Genomic DNA, 17,600 nt, shown 5'->3' on the forward strand with positions numbered 1-17,600 from the left:
ATCTATAGGTTGGTCCCAAACTTGTGCTGTGCATCTGAACCTTGCTCAAATTTTCTAAGTATAGTGATTGTAAAGATTTAGTAAAATACTTGGGACAGCTGATGCTCTCAGTCAGAGAGGAAGCAGATTAAAATAACCTTAAAGCTCCTTAATGGAAAATGGGAAAAAGTGTATGTTGGAGGGTTAAAACAACTGCCTGCTGCTTCTGGGCTGATTATAGCGGACTCAACCATACATAAAACATCTGACTTTAAAACTAAAATGATGAGATGTAAGATTACGAAAGGTCGCCAGAGCTGCAGATAGGGATTAATATGTATATTTTTTAAACCCTTTAACCTGCCACGTGTTGTAATTTTATGGCAATAAGGCTCACATTTGGATTTCTTTATTCATCGAGAGAAAAATAAGAAGGGTTTGTGATCTTTCCTTCGCAGTTCTTTGACCGTCTCAGATTGTTCGGAATGCCAGCTAAGCACCAGCCAGATTTCATCTACTTACGACACGTACCCCTGAGGAAGGTGCACCTCTTCACCATCATCCAGCTCACCTGTTTGGTTCTTCTGTGGGTCATCAAGACCTCCAGGGCTGCTATTGTTTTTCCTATGATGGTGAGAAAACGGTCTGATACACAGGCAGTACACATTTTACTCGCATCCAAAGAAACTTGTCAGAGCGGGAACCTTTAGGAAAACCAAAATGGGAAAAGTGTTTGTGAAAATCTTAATGAACATGGTCAAAAATACTGTATGTGCCACTTTTCTAAAATGATTTGCTTCATATTTAAATAAATAAATCTAAATCTCAGCACAGTGTCCTTCCTTATTAAAGTTGGATTTTCCTAGAACCATCTGTTTGTGCTTCTTTGACAATTCTGCAGGTGTTGGCTTTGGTGTTTATCAGGAAATTGATGGACTGTATCTTTACTAAGCGAGAGCTAAGCTGGTTGGATGACCTCATGCCAGAAAGCAAGAAAAAGAAACTTGAGGACGCTGAAGAGGTGTTATTGCCCTCCTAAACAAATGACTGTGTACTAATATTTTATTACAATTTGCATGGATCTAAACTGAGTTGCTGTTATTTATTCAACCTTCAGGAGGAAGAGGAGCAGAGTATATTGGCAGAAGATGACCAAGTAGTGCAAGTGCCATTAGAAGGGTATAAGTAAGTTTTAGGGGTAACATTTACATATTTTTGCAAATGTCCAAAAATTTCTAAATGCCACTTCATGTGGGATATATATGTTAATTTGTGTGCTATGTTTTTCAGAGGAATACCCATCATCAACATCACAGATGAAATGTCCAAAGGTTCTTTTGGAAATACTTGGAATTCCAGTGGCTGAGACATTTAAGAAAGAAAACAATATGTAAGACTATTTTCTTTATTACATTTGCAGTAAACTCATCAGCGCTCTCAGTTAGTTTAACCCTGACAATGATGCAGAACCCACTGACAATTAATTCATTTAGGTTTCAGGATTTTACGATTTAAAATAATCATTTTAAGAAATTATTTGAGAAAGGCCCAAAAAAAAAACAAAAAAAAAAAAACTTGAATATTTTGTTGGATTGCCTTTCACTGTGGCATTGTTTTCATAAGCTTATGCAACACCACAGCATTTATTTGCCCAGAGATACATTCATTTTTCGGCAAGATCTCGTACTGATGATGGGAGAATCGGACCGTGGTGTAAAGTCTCCTCCTACAGATCCCAAATGATTCTCAATAGGGTTAAGGTCTGGATGGCCAGTCCATGTGTGAAAATGATGTCTCATGCTCTCTGAACATTCTTTCACAATTTGAGCTCAGTAAATCCTGGCAGTAACATCTTGGAATATGGCCATGCCATCAAGGAAGAAAAAAAAAAAAATCTATTGATGGAAAAACCTGGTCATTCAGAAATTCAGGTAGTCACCTGACCTCACCTAAACCTGACCAACTGAAGTACTCCCGGATCATAACACTGACCCGCAGACTTATTCTGTGTGCACTAGGCATGATGGGCGCATCACTTTATCCACCTCTCTTTTTACCTTGATGCACCAATCAATCTGGAACCACATGACCTTTTAACCATTGCTCCAGTGTCCCTAGCAAATTGAAGCATTTTTTCCCGATTAACTTCACTATTAAGTGGTTTTCTTAGGGCTAAATGGACTGAACTGGTATTTATAAAACACTTTTCCACTCTAACTGAGCATAAGTGCTTTTTACTGCAACCCTCATTCACTCAGACAGACTTTCATTCTATGCCTAGACACTCTGTCTAACATTCACACTCCAATGACTGCATCAGGGACAACTCAGGGTTCAGTATGTTGCCCATGCAGACTGGAGGATCTAGGGATCAAACCACCAACCTCCCGATTAATAGACAACCGGCTCTACTGCCTGAGCTGTAGCCGTCGCTTTTACTTGCTTAGTCCCAATCTCTTGAGTTCTCTTCACATTGTATCCTCTAACTTTCACTAGTTTTGCCCAAGGGTAAACAAACCTACCTACCAGCAACTTTGAAACTCATGAATTTATGCTGGGTTCAGACAGCACAATATCGGCCCAATTATGTCCTGCTTTGGATGACAGAGGGCGCCAGACCTTGTGAATGACACTTGATTGTCAAAAAACAAAAAAGGACACATGGATCTGGGACCCCTCAGGACTTTGATGCAAAAAGACCACCAAGTTAGAAAACACATGACAGTTCCTCACCTGCTAACAATATAAGCACAGAGTGTGCAAACATGTCAAAGCCAAAGAGAATTGATGTTGGCTAGACCTCTAGAGTGGCAGTCAGTAATATTTTGATGAATAAATCGCACCACAAGCCACAGAAAATGAATATGTACATTTTAGTTTGTTGTAAAATGTCCCTTTAAAAATGAGTAACATGCATATTTACTATATATACTAATTTTTAAAAACCTTTCTTTTTTGATTCTGAAAATCACACCACTCTCAGTATTTCTCCACAAGTAGAGTTCAAGAGGAGAAATGCAAGCTGGAGGAGACGGAGGACAGTGTGGAGCGCGTCCTGAGTCTTTGTCATTGTTCCCTCTGTGTGTTTTCAAACAAATCTGCATTGTGTGCTGCAGCTCATCAATCCTTTAAGTTTAGTTTGGTAAATCTCTGTGTGTAAGTAAATAACTGTATTATCTGATGTGTCATAGTCTTTCTCTTTATGAACCAATAAAACCTGCTGTCTGAGCTTCTCTTGGTGTTAATGTCAAACTGTAGATACTGTATGGATTTACTGAATGTAAACCTCAGAAACACACGTTTCTGATGGCTGTTTTTGGACTGGGACCATTTTGAATTTTATGATTCTGACTACATCTCCGAGGAACCAAATGCAATAGCTCTTTCTGCCAAAATGGTAATTATTTATATGAGAAATTATTTAGCTATATTTATATAGTCATTTATTTTGTGGTATTTATTTTATATTTGTTTTGTGTTCTCTACAAAATACAGTACCAGTCAGCAGTTTGGACACACTCACCCATTCATATGAATTTGTGTGTCCAAATTTTGACTGGTACTGTACATGGTAGCCTAACAACAACTTTAAGTATTTTGCTTTCTGGAGTGTGTGTGTGGGTATTGCTTTTATTGTAAATGTACATTTTATTCAAATATCCTCTGTTGTTGTTTGTATAAAGTTTTCTGAATTATTAAGTTTGAAGGCATTTAACCATCTATTGTTACATTTCAACATTTCAATGAAAAATTGGGGATGACTTGATTTTTAAAAAACAAAGTAATTTTGTTAAGTATATCTTGTCAGTGTACTAAATTTAATAAATTTCTATGAGCATTCTTGCTTGTCTTGTCATCATCAAAGATACACTCGTACTAATTATTGCAAGCAAACCAACAACTCTGTTTATCATTTTTGATTTAGTTCAGTCAGGCAAACATTAGAGAGTCAGGATCCTCTATTTGATGCATTAAACACTGAATAATCTCAAAAGCTCACAGTACATTTTTATCACTGGTTTGAGAACAGCAACTTATAATATGGCCTGTGACTAAGGGTGTAATTCTCCTAGAATGAATGGAATTTCTGTGTATTTTATCTTAACTTACAACATAATTAAATTTACCTACGTACAAATACTTACTAATAGAATATATGGGAAAGAAGAAATAATGATACTGCGAGTAATTTCAAGTAGTGAGTATTTTGCTGTGCGTGACGGCCCCTCCTGCGAGTCGGGTGGTGCGTCCATAGTAAGGCTGGTCCATGTGGCTCATTCTGGCTGAGCCTGGCTGGTCCCCATGGGCTAAGACCCGACCATGAGACGCTTGCTGATGAACCCCTCCCCCAGAACTGGCTCCAGGGTGTAACCCTGGGCGAGATAACATGGTCCATTGTTGACATTTTTGTAAAGGTTTTGTGAATCACACTTACTCTGGCCCTTCACCTAGGACCAGTCTGTCTTGGAAGATCCTACCAGGGGCAAATTGTCCCCAACAACATACAGTACCAGTCAAGCGTGTGTCCAAACGTTTGACTGGTACTGCAGCTCCTGGAATCACTAGGACACACAAAGCCCTCCATCACAATAAGGTGGGAATTCATGGAGGGGAATACATTACATGTAGCTATAAATTAGTCATTGTAAATGATAATAATATTATGATTAATGAATTACTTAGTATTATTAGAACTATATCAACAATACATTGCCACTAAATGTTTTGTGGGTATATGCCAATATATTTAGACTAATATTGGTATCACAACACTGATAATAGAGAATATTAATAAAACATAGTAACAATACATAATAATATGAGGTATTAATAAATAAGTATGTCTATATACATACATACAAATATATAAACACATGTATACATACACTTTCATCCATCATCTTCTTCCACTTATAGTATATATTGATATAACAAGATGGTAGAGGACAGATGGATTTGAATATTCTAACCACAATGAGATTTTTTAGTCTTAAATCCCATGGCAGATCAACTGTTCAGTCATGAGAGGCTGCTGCACGTAGCACTTTGAATCGAAATGATAGGGTAGGCACATCCAGTATCAGTGGTGCTAAGAACAACTGCCCATTTTTAACCTCCATAAATTTTGGCTTACAAGTAGACTGGAATGGGCAGAGGATTTCTGTAATCAGCAGATGGTTTGATGTGCTACAGATGACAGCTTAGAGAGGTGGCCTATCCCAAAGCGTGTCAAGCTGCTGGCTCATGCGAATTACTGTTTTGTCTCAGTGCCAGGAGGAACTCAAGAGTGTCGACCCAGTCATTTCTCCCAACGAGGTACTTAGTTGATTGACATGACTCCCTTTCATTTAGCATAACCCTCCTTGGTGTGCAGTTTGAGCATCGCTCGGAAATCCTTCTCCAGTGAGCAGCTGACAGGTGACACATCATCATGTTACCTGGTAAAAATCCACCAGCTCATTTCTCCCTGTGGAGTAATGTGTTCATTGATTTTTGCTCTACCTCCATAAACACAAGGATTAAGAGAACGTGACAGTGGTGCAAGCTGTCAAATCACATTTTTTAGTCAGTGACTATATTATTGGGTCAAAATACTCAGTGGTGCTTATATATAACTGGTTTACTAATCAGCCACATAAGAAAGGTGCTTTTAGATTAAAATGACCACACTATTTTTCTTCTGTTTTTGATAACATTAATAAAACCTTTGTCTAAAGCACAGTTTTCATATATTCCCAGAGCTGTAGATCTCATGCTAAGACTTAATTACATAAAAAGGAACCCATGGATTGTACACATTTCTTTATTGAAAACTAAATATAATTTTTCTGAATAATAAGTAAAAAGTATTAAGACTATTGACAGATGTAATTAATAAACCTTACGTGTAAACCAATAATGTGATTTTAGAAAAGAAGGGGGAAGAAAATGTCAAAACATGAAATGTGAAAAGAAAATGAATCATGATGTGAATGCTTGATAAAAATTCACACAGCATTTATGATTGAGAGCCATCTGACACATACTGCAACGTTCTTGCATTTGAACATTTCCTTCAACCATTTAAGGCCAACAGGGCTTCTTGTGAGGTGTATTTAATAGTCTTACCAAGAAAAAAAGTCTAGTACAGATCGCAAAACATAATGGCACAGAGTCAATAAGAATAGTTGCATTATTTTTGGAAACGGCAACAGATGGATCTCTTCAATCTCTCCTCCCTCGGCCGGTCTTCAGCCAGGACACAAACTCCTTAGCTGCCTGGTCCTGCAGGTAGGAACTCACATCGCTGGTATAGGTGCCGTCTGCATGGCGTCTTCTGTGGAGAAGTCACAATAGCTGAAAATTTAACTGTGGTATAGTATTTAGTATTACCAAAAAAACAGAAAAAAAAAGATTTACATTGCTACAGTGAACATGATCCGGGATCATTTTGATTTATGTTGGAATCACAGACCAAAAACTAAAGGCATACGGCAGTCTTGAAAATAAATACATTACTTAATGCTTGTGTCTTTCAAAAAAATGTTACAAATCTGATTCTTTTTTTTAAAGAAACAATTGTACTCACCCATTCCTTTTTGAGTTTTTCAGCCACTGGACAAAGTCTTGTGCTCTTCTTGTCTCCAGGTATTTGCTGTAGTCATTGGAAAATGTTCCCTCTGAGTGTCTCTTCATATTTTGGATCTCAGTGGGTTCGTTGAGGATGGAGTTTTCATTCAACAGCCTGAAAAAGAGACGCACAACAAAAATAAGTGAGCAGAGCTGACACACGCTCACCATCTGTCACCTCCTGTTTTTATGCCCCAGCTTGGAATCTTCTGCTTCTTCCAGGAAAACTATCCTGCATCTGTCCATCTCCATATTTCATACTACTCATAAATCTGGAGTTACAACTGGAATGCTGACAAAATTCAGTGACTATTTGACTATTCAATACTTCAGCTATAGTAGTTTTAACATATGCTAGCAGCTTTTTTTTTTTTTCATGAAACCACAATATGACCCTCTAACAGTGTAATGATGATATCATTACACTGTTATATAATGATTATATATATATATATATATATATATATATATATATATATATATATATATATATATATATATATATATATATATATAAATAAAACATTCTACAATAAAGACATTAACATATAATTAATAAGTGTATTAATCAAAAACATGACATGCTTAACTGTGTATACCATTAAATGTTTGTCAACAAATTCTTTAAATCTGATTTAATTATAAATTGCATATGGACTATCAGCACTGTGGATAATTTTCCCATTATGCCAACAACTACTCCATTAATACAACACATGGGATTATTAATAATAAAAACTGAAATATAATAATATTGAAAGTTGGTCTTACAGAGAGTGTCGGTCTGTGTCCTGGTCAGGAACTTGCCAGCTGCTTTGGACGATGATGAGGAGCAGGAGTCCAACTAAAGCGTGAGCACTATTCATTGTTTGAGCCTCTGAAAAATATAAAAAGAAATATGTATAAAGAGTGACGGCAAAAATCCATTTAAGAAAATTTGATGAGATATTCTACATTTTAGAAAGAGGTGCAAAAACTTCTCACCTGTGCTTCTTTCTGTTGAGCGTACGAGAGAGGGGACGGCAGTGTGTCTTAAACGGTGTCCTTCTTCTGTCTGGCTTCTGGAGCTGCTTCATGGTCCCCTCTTGATCCACTCAGCCTTTATATACGGGAGCTGAGGCACACTCTCCCAGGTGACTTCCCCATCACAGAAACCTTAGCAAATCATCTGTTACTTTCAATCCATTAGTCAGCTTCCGCCTTGTTCCCCTGAATGTATTTGACTTTGGTTTAAAAAAAGAATACAAAAAAATAACAGCTGGGTTGCGAACTGCTTTAGTGGTCTAAATTAAACACAACCTCTACCCTGGCAAATAAATCCATGCCCACAGATTGAATTCATCTCAGTTGGTCATTTTGGATATATACCGTAATGTCTGGGTGTTTTTTTTTTCCATTTGAATTTGATTTGCACATTTGAACAGTCAGGATATCAGTAACTCTCTTTTGGCTTAATAAGGGATTCAATTAATATTTAAAAAAAAAATTTTTATTTAAAAAAATAAAAAAAATAAAGCAAAGAAACAGCTAAGTGTCAAAAGAAAATTTATTTGACCTTCATCAGAATATTTTTATAACACAAATGACTCCACTTTGCAACAAATCAGTGCAGTGCAATATAGCTAATATATGCTTACACACACACACATACACAAAATCTTTTTATCTATAAATGCATGCTAAGACTTGTGTCTTTGCAGATCACATATTTTGGCAAAATTCCACATAAAATACAAATTCTTGTTTTCATGAGCAATCCAATATTTGTTGCACATAAAAAGTCCACCTGACTTCCAGAATATCAGTAAAATAAAAAAATAAAAAAAACTGCACATTAAAAAATTTATTAGAAAAAGAAACTTTGGTAACAGCACATCTATTTGGGACTAAGGAGGCATTTCTGCAGGAAGTGACTCATGAGCGTGTATATATGATGGAAGGCTGATCCGCTGAGACTATGGTCCTTGTCAGTGTACCACTGAAAGTAATACCAGAATATGATTAGCGCACAGACTCTATAAATGAATTCCATGTTGCATCACACACACATATTTTAAATCACACTTATTTTAGATTTAACTTTGCTTATAATAATCCATGTTTTTCTTTTCATTTGAAATCTTCATTATATCAACACCATCATGGCCAATATTAGCCTCACTTCCCTAAGCCAATATTTACCATCACCTCGAAGTCCACTTGCTCATCCACCAGAGCTCTGGAGATCTGTGCAGCCTGCTGGAAATGGACATTGTCTACGGGAAAGACGGTGCTTTTACTACGTGACTGAAAGCTCAAGTGTCTATCAAGGCAAACAGAGTCTATTTGTGCAGGGCTTACTGTGTTACCTGGAACCCCAAAGAGTAAAAAGGCTACCACATGTTCAGGTCTTATCAGAAACAGAAATGACTGAAAGAAGTAACAGAACGTACCATCCGCTGTGCCGTGGACCAACAGATAGTCAACAGTTTTGAAGTTCTTTGCTCTGGATGTCACTGTGGAGTTCTAGAAAATAACAGGATTACAACCGGTGTGTCAGGTCAGAAGGGTGCCTTTACTTAGTCACACTGATGATTTGAGTAATATTTACTTTGTAGGAGTCTGAATTCTCCGTCGGCTTGCCCATGTAGCGTTCAGTGTAAACTGCATCTGTAAAAGAAAACTCAGTAAACACCACAAAAGTGCACTGTATACAATGGAAACACAAACTTAAATCACTTATTTAACATATGAAAGGAAAAGGATTTTGAGCACAATATATTATAAATTCTAAGAAATTTTAAAGGTGAACTCCACTGACTTTAGTGCAGAGTCTGTATACAGGTGTTGGGTAGTGGAAAGCTTTTTCTGGCTACAGAGGGAGTTGCGCAAAGTAACTTAAACTGTGTAAAGTTTGTTGATCTGAAGACATTCAAGTCTGAATGGGACAAAAATGTGGAAGCGTGGAGTTACAAAGAGGTGTGATCACAAGCACATTCCTTATCTCTGCTTGTGGCCAGAAGCTCAGGGTTCAATAATACGCCCAAGAAAAGAAAAAGAAAAAAAAACCACCTTTCTTATTTTGTTGAACGGACACTGACATAAATTCAGATATTGTTAGGCCATTGCTTTAACCTCATAAAACCTGACTTATTAAATAGTGAGCAGAAAATATTCATTGCTCGAAAATGAGCTGCTCGTTGGACTTCTACTGGCTTTATGTTTTGCCTCACAGTGCAGTGGTTGCAACAACAACAACAACAATAGCAGGTTTATATATATATATATATATATATATATATATATATATATATATATATATATATATATATAAAAAACTTTGTCAGTTCATCTGAACAATCAAAATGATTGCTTTTCAGACTGCATCCTTTAAAGCATGGTGGAGGATTTTCAGAAAGCACTATTCTACAAACCTGCACTTTCATAACTGATACAAACATTTTCATCATTTGACTTTAATAACAAAAAAGATTTTGAATATTAAGGACTTTTGAGTAGCTGCAGTCCACTTAACACTCACAAAGAAAAGAAATACTGACTCACTCCTGAATGCAGTAACGTGCCTTATCTGTGCGTTGAAGGCTTTTTAAAAATTGCTGCCCTTAGCCCCATTCAGGAGGAAAATATTGATCATGTTGAAGATGCAGAGGAAACTCGTGTATCAAATACGACACAAACACTGTTAAAATACAGCTTATATACAGTGAAGGCATTAGAACAAAAGAGGAAACCAACACTCTCAGAGCAGCCTTTAGAATTACACTCACTGGACACACCTGTTCAACTTCTCGTTAGCAGATATATAAACAATAAGCCAATCACGTGGCTGCAACCCAACTACGTGCATTTACACATACAGACATGGTTAGAATGAGGTGCTGAAGTTCATGTGGAAATAAAATGACTTTGAACATGGTATGATCCAAATATGCAGTCAGCGAGAGTTCTCTTGGTTTAAATGCCTTGTTGATGCCAGAGGTCAAAAAGAGAATGGCCAGAGTGTTTTGAGCTGATAGAAAGGCAAAAGTAGCTCAGATAGCCACTTAACCAAGGTATGCAGAAGAGCATCTTTGAATGCGCGACACATCGAACCTTGAAGCAGATGGACTACAGCAGCAGAAGACCACACTTTCAGCTAAGAACAGCAGACTGAGGCTACAATTCATACAGGCTCACCAAAATTGAGCAACTGAAGATTGGAAAATTGTTGCCTGGCCTGACGAGTCTCAATTTCTGCTGCAACATTCAGATGGTAGAGTCAGAATTTGATGTAAACATGAAAGCAGGGATCCATCCTGCCTTGAATCAATGGTTCAAGTTGTTGGTGATGGTGTAATGGTGTGGAGATACTTTCTTGGTACACTTTAGGCCTCTTAGCACCAACTGAGCATCATTTAGATACCACAGCCTATCTGAGTATTGTTGCTGATCACGTCCATCTTCTTATGACCGCAGTGTACCTGTCATCTGATGGCTGCTTCTACCAGGATAAAGCACCATGTCACAAAACTCAGTAGAAATTAGCAATAGTTCTTTCTCAAACTGGTTTATTGAACATGACAGTGAGTTCACTGTATTGGATGGCTGCCACAGTCACCAGATCTCAATCCAATAGAGCACCTTTGGGATGTGGTGGAACAGGAGATTTTCATCATGGATGTGTAGCCAACAAATCTGCAGCAGCTGTGTGAAACTGTCATGTCAATATGGACTAAAACTCTGAGGAATGTTTCCAACATCTTGTTGAATCTATGCCACAAAGAAATAAGGCAGTTCTGAAGGCAAAAGGAGATCCAACCTCATACTCTCAGGAGTACCTAATGAAGTGATATATATATGTATATATATATATATATATATATATATATATATATAGCAGGCTATTTATGTATATTCACCCACCATAATATTCCCACTTGGCTACTGGTGCCACTGCAATTCCACACTTGAAGAGTCCAGTTCCGGCACCCAAGGCCATTGAGGTTACATAACCACCATATGACTGAAGATCAGAATAGATTATATTAGCGAAGTTCAGAAAAGTGATTATGAAGATAAAGAAACAGGAAAGAGCAGGACAACATAGAGCTTACCCAGCCCCATATCGCTATTCTGTCTTTGTCAACAAAGCCCATGTCAATGAATTTCCTGAAACACAGAGATCAGTTATTATCTGTGGCACAAACAGAAACATATTTGGAGAACTGCTAAACCAGACATTTATCTAGATGAAGATATTTATATGTGTGCACAGCGGTTAAAGCGCAACACTTATCACAGAGGTGATTGAAAGTTTAGACAGACTTACCTCACTGCTGTTATCTGATCTTCCACTTCAAATGTCCCTAGGCGTCTATAGATTGAGTGCATTATTTCATCCCCTTGGTAACCACTTCCCCTTCCGTCAAAGCTGGCAATGATGATCCCATGTGAACTGGAGAGGTACGTGCCCCAGTTCAGCTTGAAGCGATAGTTCACACTCTGACTGCACGGGCCGGCGTAACTGCAGGAGGAGAGCAACATTGCAAATATCCTTCCACAAATGTCAGTGTTATCGCATTGACTTACTGTTTACTCACACATCAATAAGAAGGGGATATTTTTTAGACTTCTTGAAATTGGGCGGTAACATCATTTCATACCAAAGATCTGTTGGCAAAAAACAGGAATTTGTGAAAGAAGAAAAACAAAAGCAGAGTATGTCTTCAACAGTTTCTGAGATGGCTCTTTCAACACGCATTTTTCTCACCAAATCCTCCAATCTTTAAGGTGCCATATGTCATGGTTGGCATTTGGAATTCAGAAAGAATACTTTCCAGCTCCTTGTTGTCTTGAAGAATGGAGAGCTCTGAAAAAAAAAGACACAACAACGTAACAACAGCTGCAATATCGGAAATCACTGTGGTGTCCCAAAATCCAACATAAAGGTGGATATCTATATTATAATTTGTAAGAAAGAGCGTTCCGAACCTTAACTTCTCTGAAACATTTTTATTAACTGCTCTTCTTTTTCTGGGAGCTTGCACTTGAGGTGACACATTTAAACCAAGCTGTGTATAACTTTATGTACAAAATGTTTCAAATTACATTAATTAAACCTCACAATTAAAAGAAACCTGTGCTTCATCAGTGCATTTACAGTGCAGTGATGACTACATTCTCCTTACACACAAAAGCTTCCTAAGATTGGGAAGCGACACAAATCCACCCTCAGGGGTTTGCAAGCTAGTGTACGCCCAGTTCCGGTCCCAAGCCTGGATAAATGGGAGAGTTACGTCAGGAAGAGCATCCAGCGTAAAATCTGTGCCTAATCAAAAATGCGGCTCCATCCGTTGCGACAACCCCTTAGAAAGTAAAGGCCCAGCCAGAAGTATTTGAACTTGGATCACTGCATTCAGTCTGCTAGTTGTATGACACCACAACAACACCTAGCGCAGGTTTACAGATTTATTTCAGCCTAAAGTTAATCTGAAGTTCATATGAGCTTTCAGTGAATTTTTGTGTTGTTGTAGCACATTTTCTTTTTTTTTTACTTTCTTTTTTTATTCTTTTCTTCATTAGTGGAAACAAAAACACACAGTCAACACTCTTTAGCCTCAATACAATCAGCCCTAATTCAATCCAAAAAAGAAAATTGGGAGTGCTGATAAAAACTAAAGAGATTCATAATCTTAAATACTTAAAATTTCTCTAACTTTTGGACTATTAAAGCCTTCCTTTTACTTTGAGATTTGATGCCTTATCAATTCCATTGGAAGCACAATGGAATGGCCTGTATGGACAAAGGAATGACTGCAGCAAACAAAATCTCTGAATATTTATATGGGCACTTCCTAATTGACCACTGTGAAAAGTGGACCTATGCCTTTTGTCCTGTCTCTCTCCCTTCAGCCCCACCCAGTCACGGCAGGGTTTTCTCTGTAATTATTGTAGGGTCTTTACCTTACAATATAAAGCGCCTTGAGGCAACTGTTTATTGTGATTTGATGCTATATAAATAAGACTGAACTGAACTGAATCCTTTAATATTAAACTGTGTAAGTGCAGTGACTTTAAAAGTGTGTTTGGGGTAACTACATGAAAGTTACATTTCACAAGTATATGAATCTGCACCTGAGCCCTTGCTGTCCATAAGTGTGTAGAGGGGGAATCCAGGTCCTGGTTAAAACAGAAACAGGATACACACAAATAAAAGTGTATTACGCATCAAATTGTCTGCATGCCTTCAGTGGAGATTGTTGTTCACAGATGTTCACTACACCAAATGGGTGAGTTATTGCTTACAGTAAGAGAAAATGTGGATGGGTAACTGACCATAGCAGTCCATTCGGTAGTAAGAGGCGTCAAAGCTGAAGTAACCTGAGTTGTACTGACACCTGTCCTTATACAGGTTGCAGGTGAGACATCGGGGGGCAGAAGGGCTGTTTCCAATCATAACCCTGATGAAAAAAAAAAGTGCAGTATTTCATTTATATTATTGTTGACATATAGATATTAACTGGTAAAAAAAAGGAGTACAGGGAAGAATAATTCCTTACTTGTAGAGATTTCTCTTTACAGGTATTCCTCCATCCTCATTACTCACAAAATATCTGTAGATAAGAATTTCACATAGACCAGGTCTGTATAGTTTTACAAATATATTTAAGATTTGTGCAGTTTTTCCAGAAATGCATAACTCACATGGCATCTTTGGTTAATTTGCTTATGTAGATAACTTCCCACTTCCCAGAGGTAACAGGTGTTGCTTTACCCTTAATAAAAGACCTTTAGTAAGTCACTAAACACGAAAGACATGATTAAAATTAATGTACAACCCTTTTTGCATAAAGATAACTGATAATACTTACATCTTTCACATAATGAATGTGTTTATAACCATTAGTGTCACTCATCACTTTGTAGAAACTAAGCTTGTCTTCAGCAAAGAAAAGAGGCAAGGGGACATACTAAAGTAAAAAAGAAAAGATGTTATAGTCATACATCAAGTCAAAGTTTTAAAGACATATATCAGTAATAGTAGTAGTATCATTTTGGAAACTTACATGGCCGACCCAGCCAGTCTTGCTTGTTTGTTCAAATTTCTATAGAAAGTAAAGATATCAGTCAGCAGAGCATGGTCATCATCGTGATTTCCTCACCACAGAAGTTACAGCTACCTGTTTTTCTTTCCAGCGACTTCCATCAAAGTCATAAATCTGTACAACCACATAATTCTGTCTTCTTGTGAGCCACTGCACAGCGATGCGTTCATCCGAAACCCAGGTCACTGAGCCCAAAATGTGATCACTGAGTAAAGGCAACAGAAGGAGAAACCGTGAAGACATTGCGTTTTCCACTAAATGATTACACAATGGTATACGCCAAAGAATATACAGACCCAGAAGAAACAGAAGTGGGGGCAAACACCTGTGTGGGCTGTGATGGGTTTGTGGTATCAACCACAAAAAGTTTCACCTTGGTAAGGGCTGATCCAGCCTATATAAATACAAATATAACATTTGTGATGAATAATTATATATAAGAAGAGATTTGACAATGTGATAATCGTTCATATGATATGTACAAAGAAATTCAAAATACTAAATCAATATTAAAGTTCATATCTTGCCAGTAATTTAATGTTTGAAAAGTTATATAATCTTACCTTTGGGTATGGAACGGCTACTGTTTGAGGATATTGATCGGATCCATACCAAGAGTACTCAACTTTGTGAACTTCTGTATCATTAAACTCCGCATATGCCAAGAACTTTCCGGTTGAGGACCACCATATTGCCCCATTTGATGCAAACACCTCCTCTAAAAATTGTTGGAAAAAATAAGTAACCATCTTCTTTACACACAGATGGACACTTTTGAAAATGCTAATGTTACTGACCCTCATACACCCAGTCAGGGACACCATTGAGGATCTCATTCTTTTTCCCATTGCGTGTCAGTTGCACAGTTTCATCAGCAGTGACGCGGGATTTGAAAAAAATGTTGAAGTCTAAAACATAGGCCTGCAAAACAAAATGTAGTAGTTTCTGATTATTTCAGCCGCTAAAGTATTATGTATAAATATTTATTCAAACAAATGCAAGTGGCTGCTATATTATTCGCTGTCACTAGAGACAAGATTACTTTATGACACGGTGTAAGCTTACATATTTGTTTCCTGTTGGTGCCCAGGTAAAATACTGCACGTGTGGAAGATTTGCAGGCGTAACAAAAGTTCTAGAATGAAATATGACAACACATTATATGGCTGATAATGTACCAACTGAAAAACATAGAATTTTTAAATGCAATGGTTTTAAATGGTTGGGAGCTGAAATTCATTAATAAAACCAAAGGAACGAAAGCAGGACTGCTTACGAGCTCTCCCTGTCATAGATGGAATATGAGGCCGTGAATGAATGCCTCCATTTCTGCAGGATTTCAACCACAAAAAACTTTAGTTACAGGTTTTTCATTAACAGAGATAATTACAAAAAAAAAAAAAAAGGCACTTCACAAATAGAACTACAGATGCAAAAGTAACGAGATGCAGTTCAACAGGAGCTCCTCACCTTTGTGTAATTGCTTTCAAAGGCTATGTATTTATGATCATTTGACAGCAAGTAATCTGTGGCATCCACTTGGGCCTAAAATAAAAATGATTGCATAAGCATTTGGATATGTTACAAAATTCAGTAGATTAGTATATTTAGTATTTTAACATACATAACAGGATACATTAGTCAAATATTTTAAAATATAAACATATTACAAAGGTTGAATTGCTCAAATACAGCGACTCCTCCATTGTTTCAGCATTGTGGAGAAAGAGATTCCCATCTCTTGCTTTATGCAAATACTCCTTATCTGCAGGAACAAAGAATAAAAGACAGGCTTCCAAGAGGTTTGTATACAGGGTGAAGATTCATGCTACCCACAAGAAGGTATAGCAGAGGTTAAGTGTTACCTGATATCCAATACAAATTGTAGGATCTCCATCTAACAGTGTCATTAAAGTAGTCGTCAAGGGTGAAAGGCCTTTTGTTACCACCAGATTCTGCAATGATGCACATATGCTGCATTATTTATTCATTTATTTATATTTGCTGGCATGTAACAATACCACAATTCTAAAATGTGTGGCGGCTATTTTTTGTTCATTCACAGCTTTTTATTTTTCTTTTTTTGCATGGATAAAGCGATCACATAGTAAATGCACAGACATGGAAAGGAGTCTGCTTTGAAAGTAGCGTCTAAGCTGCTTTTGATTTTCTCACTGGCAGAAGAGAAAGAGAAAGAAAGCCAGTAAGCCAGAGCTCTAACTTACTGCTGTAATAAACTGCTGGGATGGTTATTAACGTGATGACGACAGCCGCCCCTATCACCCCCCACATCACCTTGTTGCAGCCCTGCGAAAGGTGACACAAAAGTTGCAGCCTATAAACATCCCCTGAAACCACACAAAACAAGCCGAAGCTGCAAGTTATCGTTTAGTAACGTGTTATTTCCACAGTGAGCGTCACACTCCCACAGTAAGTAGCCGCGTTTTTACAAAAATATTTTCTTTGTTATTCCAACATTTTCCCCTTTTCCAATACTGGTGGTAAAACCGATTACTGACCATGGTGCGGATGAAGTCGCCGTGAAGCTCTTTTTAATAATCCTCAGTGGCAGCTGTCGTGAAGTTTACAGTCACTTCTTGGGCACGCAGCCAAGTTAACATACTCGTGCACTCGCGACAATAACTTTAAACTAATGCAGCCACGTAAGAAGACGGAGCTCCGTCCTGCTTCGAGTTGAATGCTTCCTTCTCTTCCCGCGACGAATCGACAGAGATGCCTCCTCGAAGTCCGCAGCCCAACTTTCCAAGAGCGCACAAGTTGCTGGTATTAGGAAGTGGCTTTTTCTCTATGGGCGTAATTCATTCCCGCAACAAAGCAAGAGAGCAGGAAAAATCTGCTCCTGTCATTTAAACTCATACAACTCAACCATGAAGCATGGTTATAAATATTTAAGTGACTTTTCACTAA

General features: G+C 37.6%; 3 protein-coding genes across 3 annotated transcripts in view; 1 reads left to right on the forward strand and 2 right to left on the reverse strand.

Annotated features, from left to right (window-relative positions):
• The window catches only part of slc4a10b (solute carrier family 4 member 10b), a 30,726-nt gene extending 26,907 nt beyond the window's left edge, over positions 1 to 3,819 (forward strand). The window contains exons 22-26 of the mRNA XM_030757637.1: positions 438 to 611; positions 881 to 1,000; positions 1,097 to 1,164; positions 1,270 to 1,369; positions 2,963 to 3,819. Coding sequence (XP_030613497.1) covers positions 438 to 611; positions 881 to 1,000; positions 1,097 to 1,164; positions 1,270 to 1,345 — 438 coding nt within the window. The 3' untranslated portion in view covers positions 1,346 to 1,369; positions 2,963 to 3,819. The remainder of the gene's footprint in view (positions 1 to 437; positions 612 to 880; positions 1,001 to 1,096; positions 1,165 to 1,269; positions 1,370 to 2,962) is intronic.
• A 2,026-nt stretch (positions 3,820 to 5,845) lies between these two features.
• gcgb (glucagon b) lies at positions 5,846 to 7,679 on the reverse strand. Its single transcript, XM_030757642.1, is given in 5 exon segments — positions 5,846 to 6,295; positions 6,548 to 6,703; positions 7,360 to 7,465; positions 7,573 to 7,606; positions 7,608 to 7,679. Coding segments are annotated over 5 exon segments (465 nt in total). The 5' UTR covers positions 7,665 to 7,679; the 3' UTR covers positions 5,846 to 6,183.
• A 563-nt stretch (positions 7,680 to 8,242) lies between these two features.
• On the reverse strand, positions 8,243 to 17,405 carry fap (fibroblast activation protein, alpha). Its single transcript, XM_030758454.1, has 26 exons — positions 17,192 to 17,405; positions 16,898 to 16,979; positions 16,538 to 16,627; positions 16,343 to 16,437; positions 16,143 to 16,217; positions 15,949 to 16,001; positions 15,738 to 15,807; positions 15,470 to 15,593; positions 15,236 to 15,390; positions 14,969 to 15,066; positions 14,748 to 14,877; positions 14,634 to 14,672; positions 14,439 to 14,537; positions 14,272 to 14,342; positions 14,127 to 14,180; positions 13,903 to 14,027; positions 13,702 to 13,746; positions 12,338 to 12,436; positions 12,168 to 12,237; positions 11,897 to 12,091; positions 11,682 to 11,736; positions 11,491 to 11,590; positions 9,179 to 9,237; positions 9,021 to 9,093; positions 8,770 to 8,843; positions 8,243 to 8,566 (listed from the first exon to the last, which is right to left on the reverse strand). Exons 1-26 carry the CDS (start codon positions 17,192 to 17,194, stop codon positions 8,465 to 8,467), a joined length of 2,235 nt encoding a protein of 744 aa, XP_030614314.1. The 5' UTR covers positions 17,195 to 17,405; the 3' UTR covers positions 8,243 to 8,464.
• Positions 17,406 to 17,600: the final 195 nt, after the last annotated feature.

The sequence above is a fragment of the Archocentrus centrarchus genome, chromosome 21 (assembly GCF_007364275.1).
Source record: "Archocentrus centrarchus isolate MPI-CPG fArcCen1 chromosome 21, fArcCen1, whole genome shotgun sequence".
Classification (NCBI taxonomy): domain Eukaryota; kingdom Metazoa; phylum Chordata; class Actinopteri; order Cichliformes; family Cichlidae; genus Archocentrus; species Archocentrus centrarchus.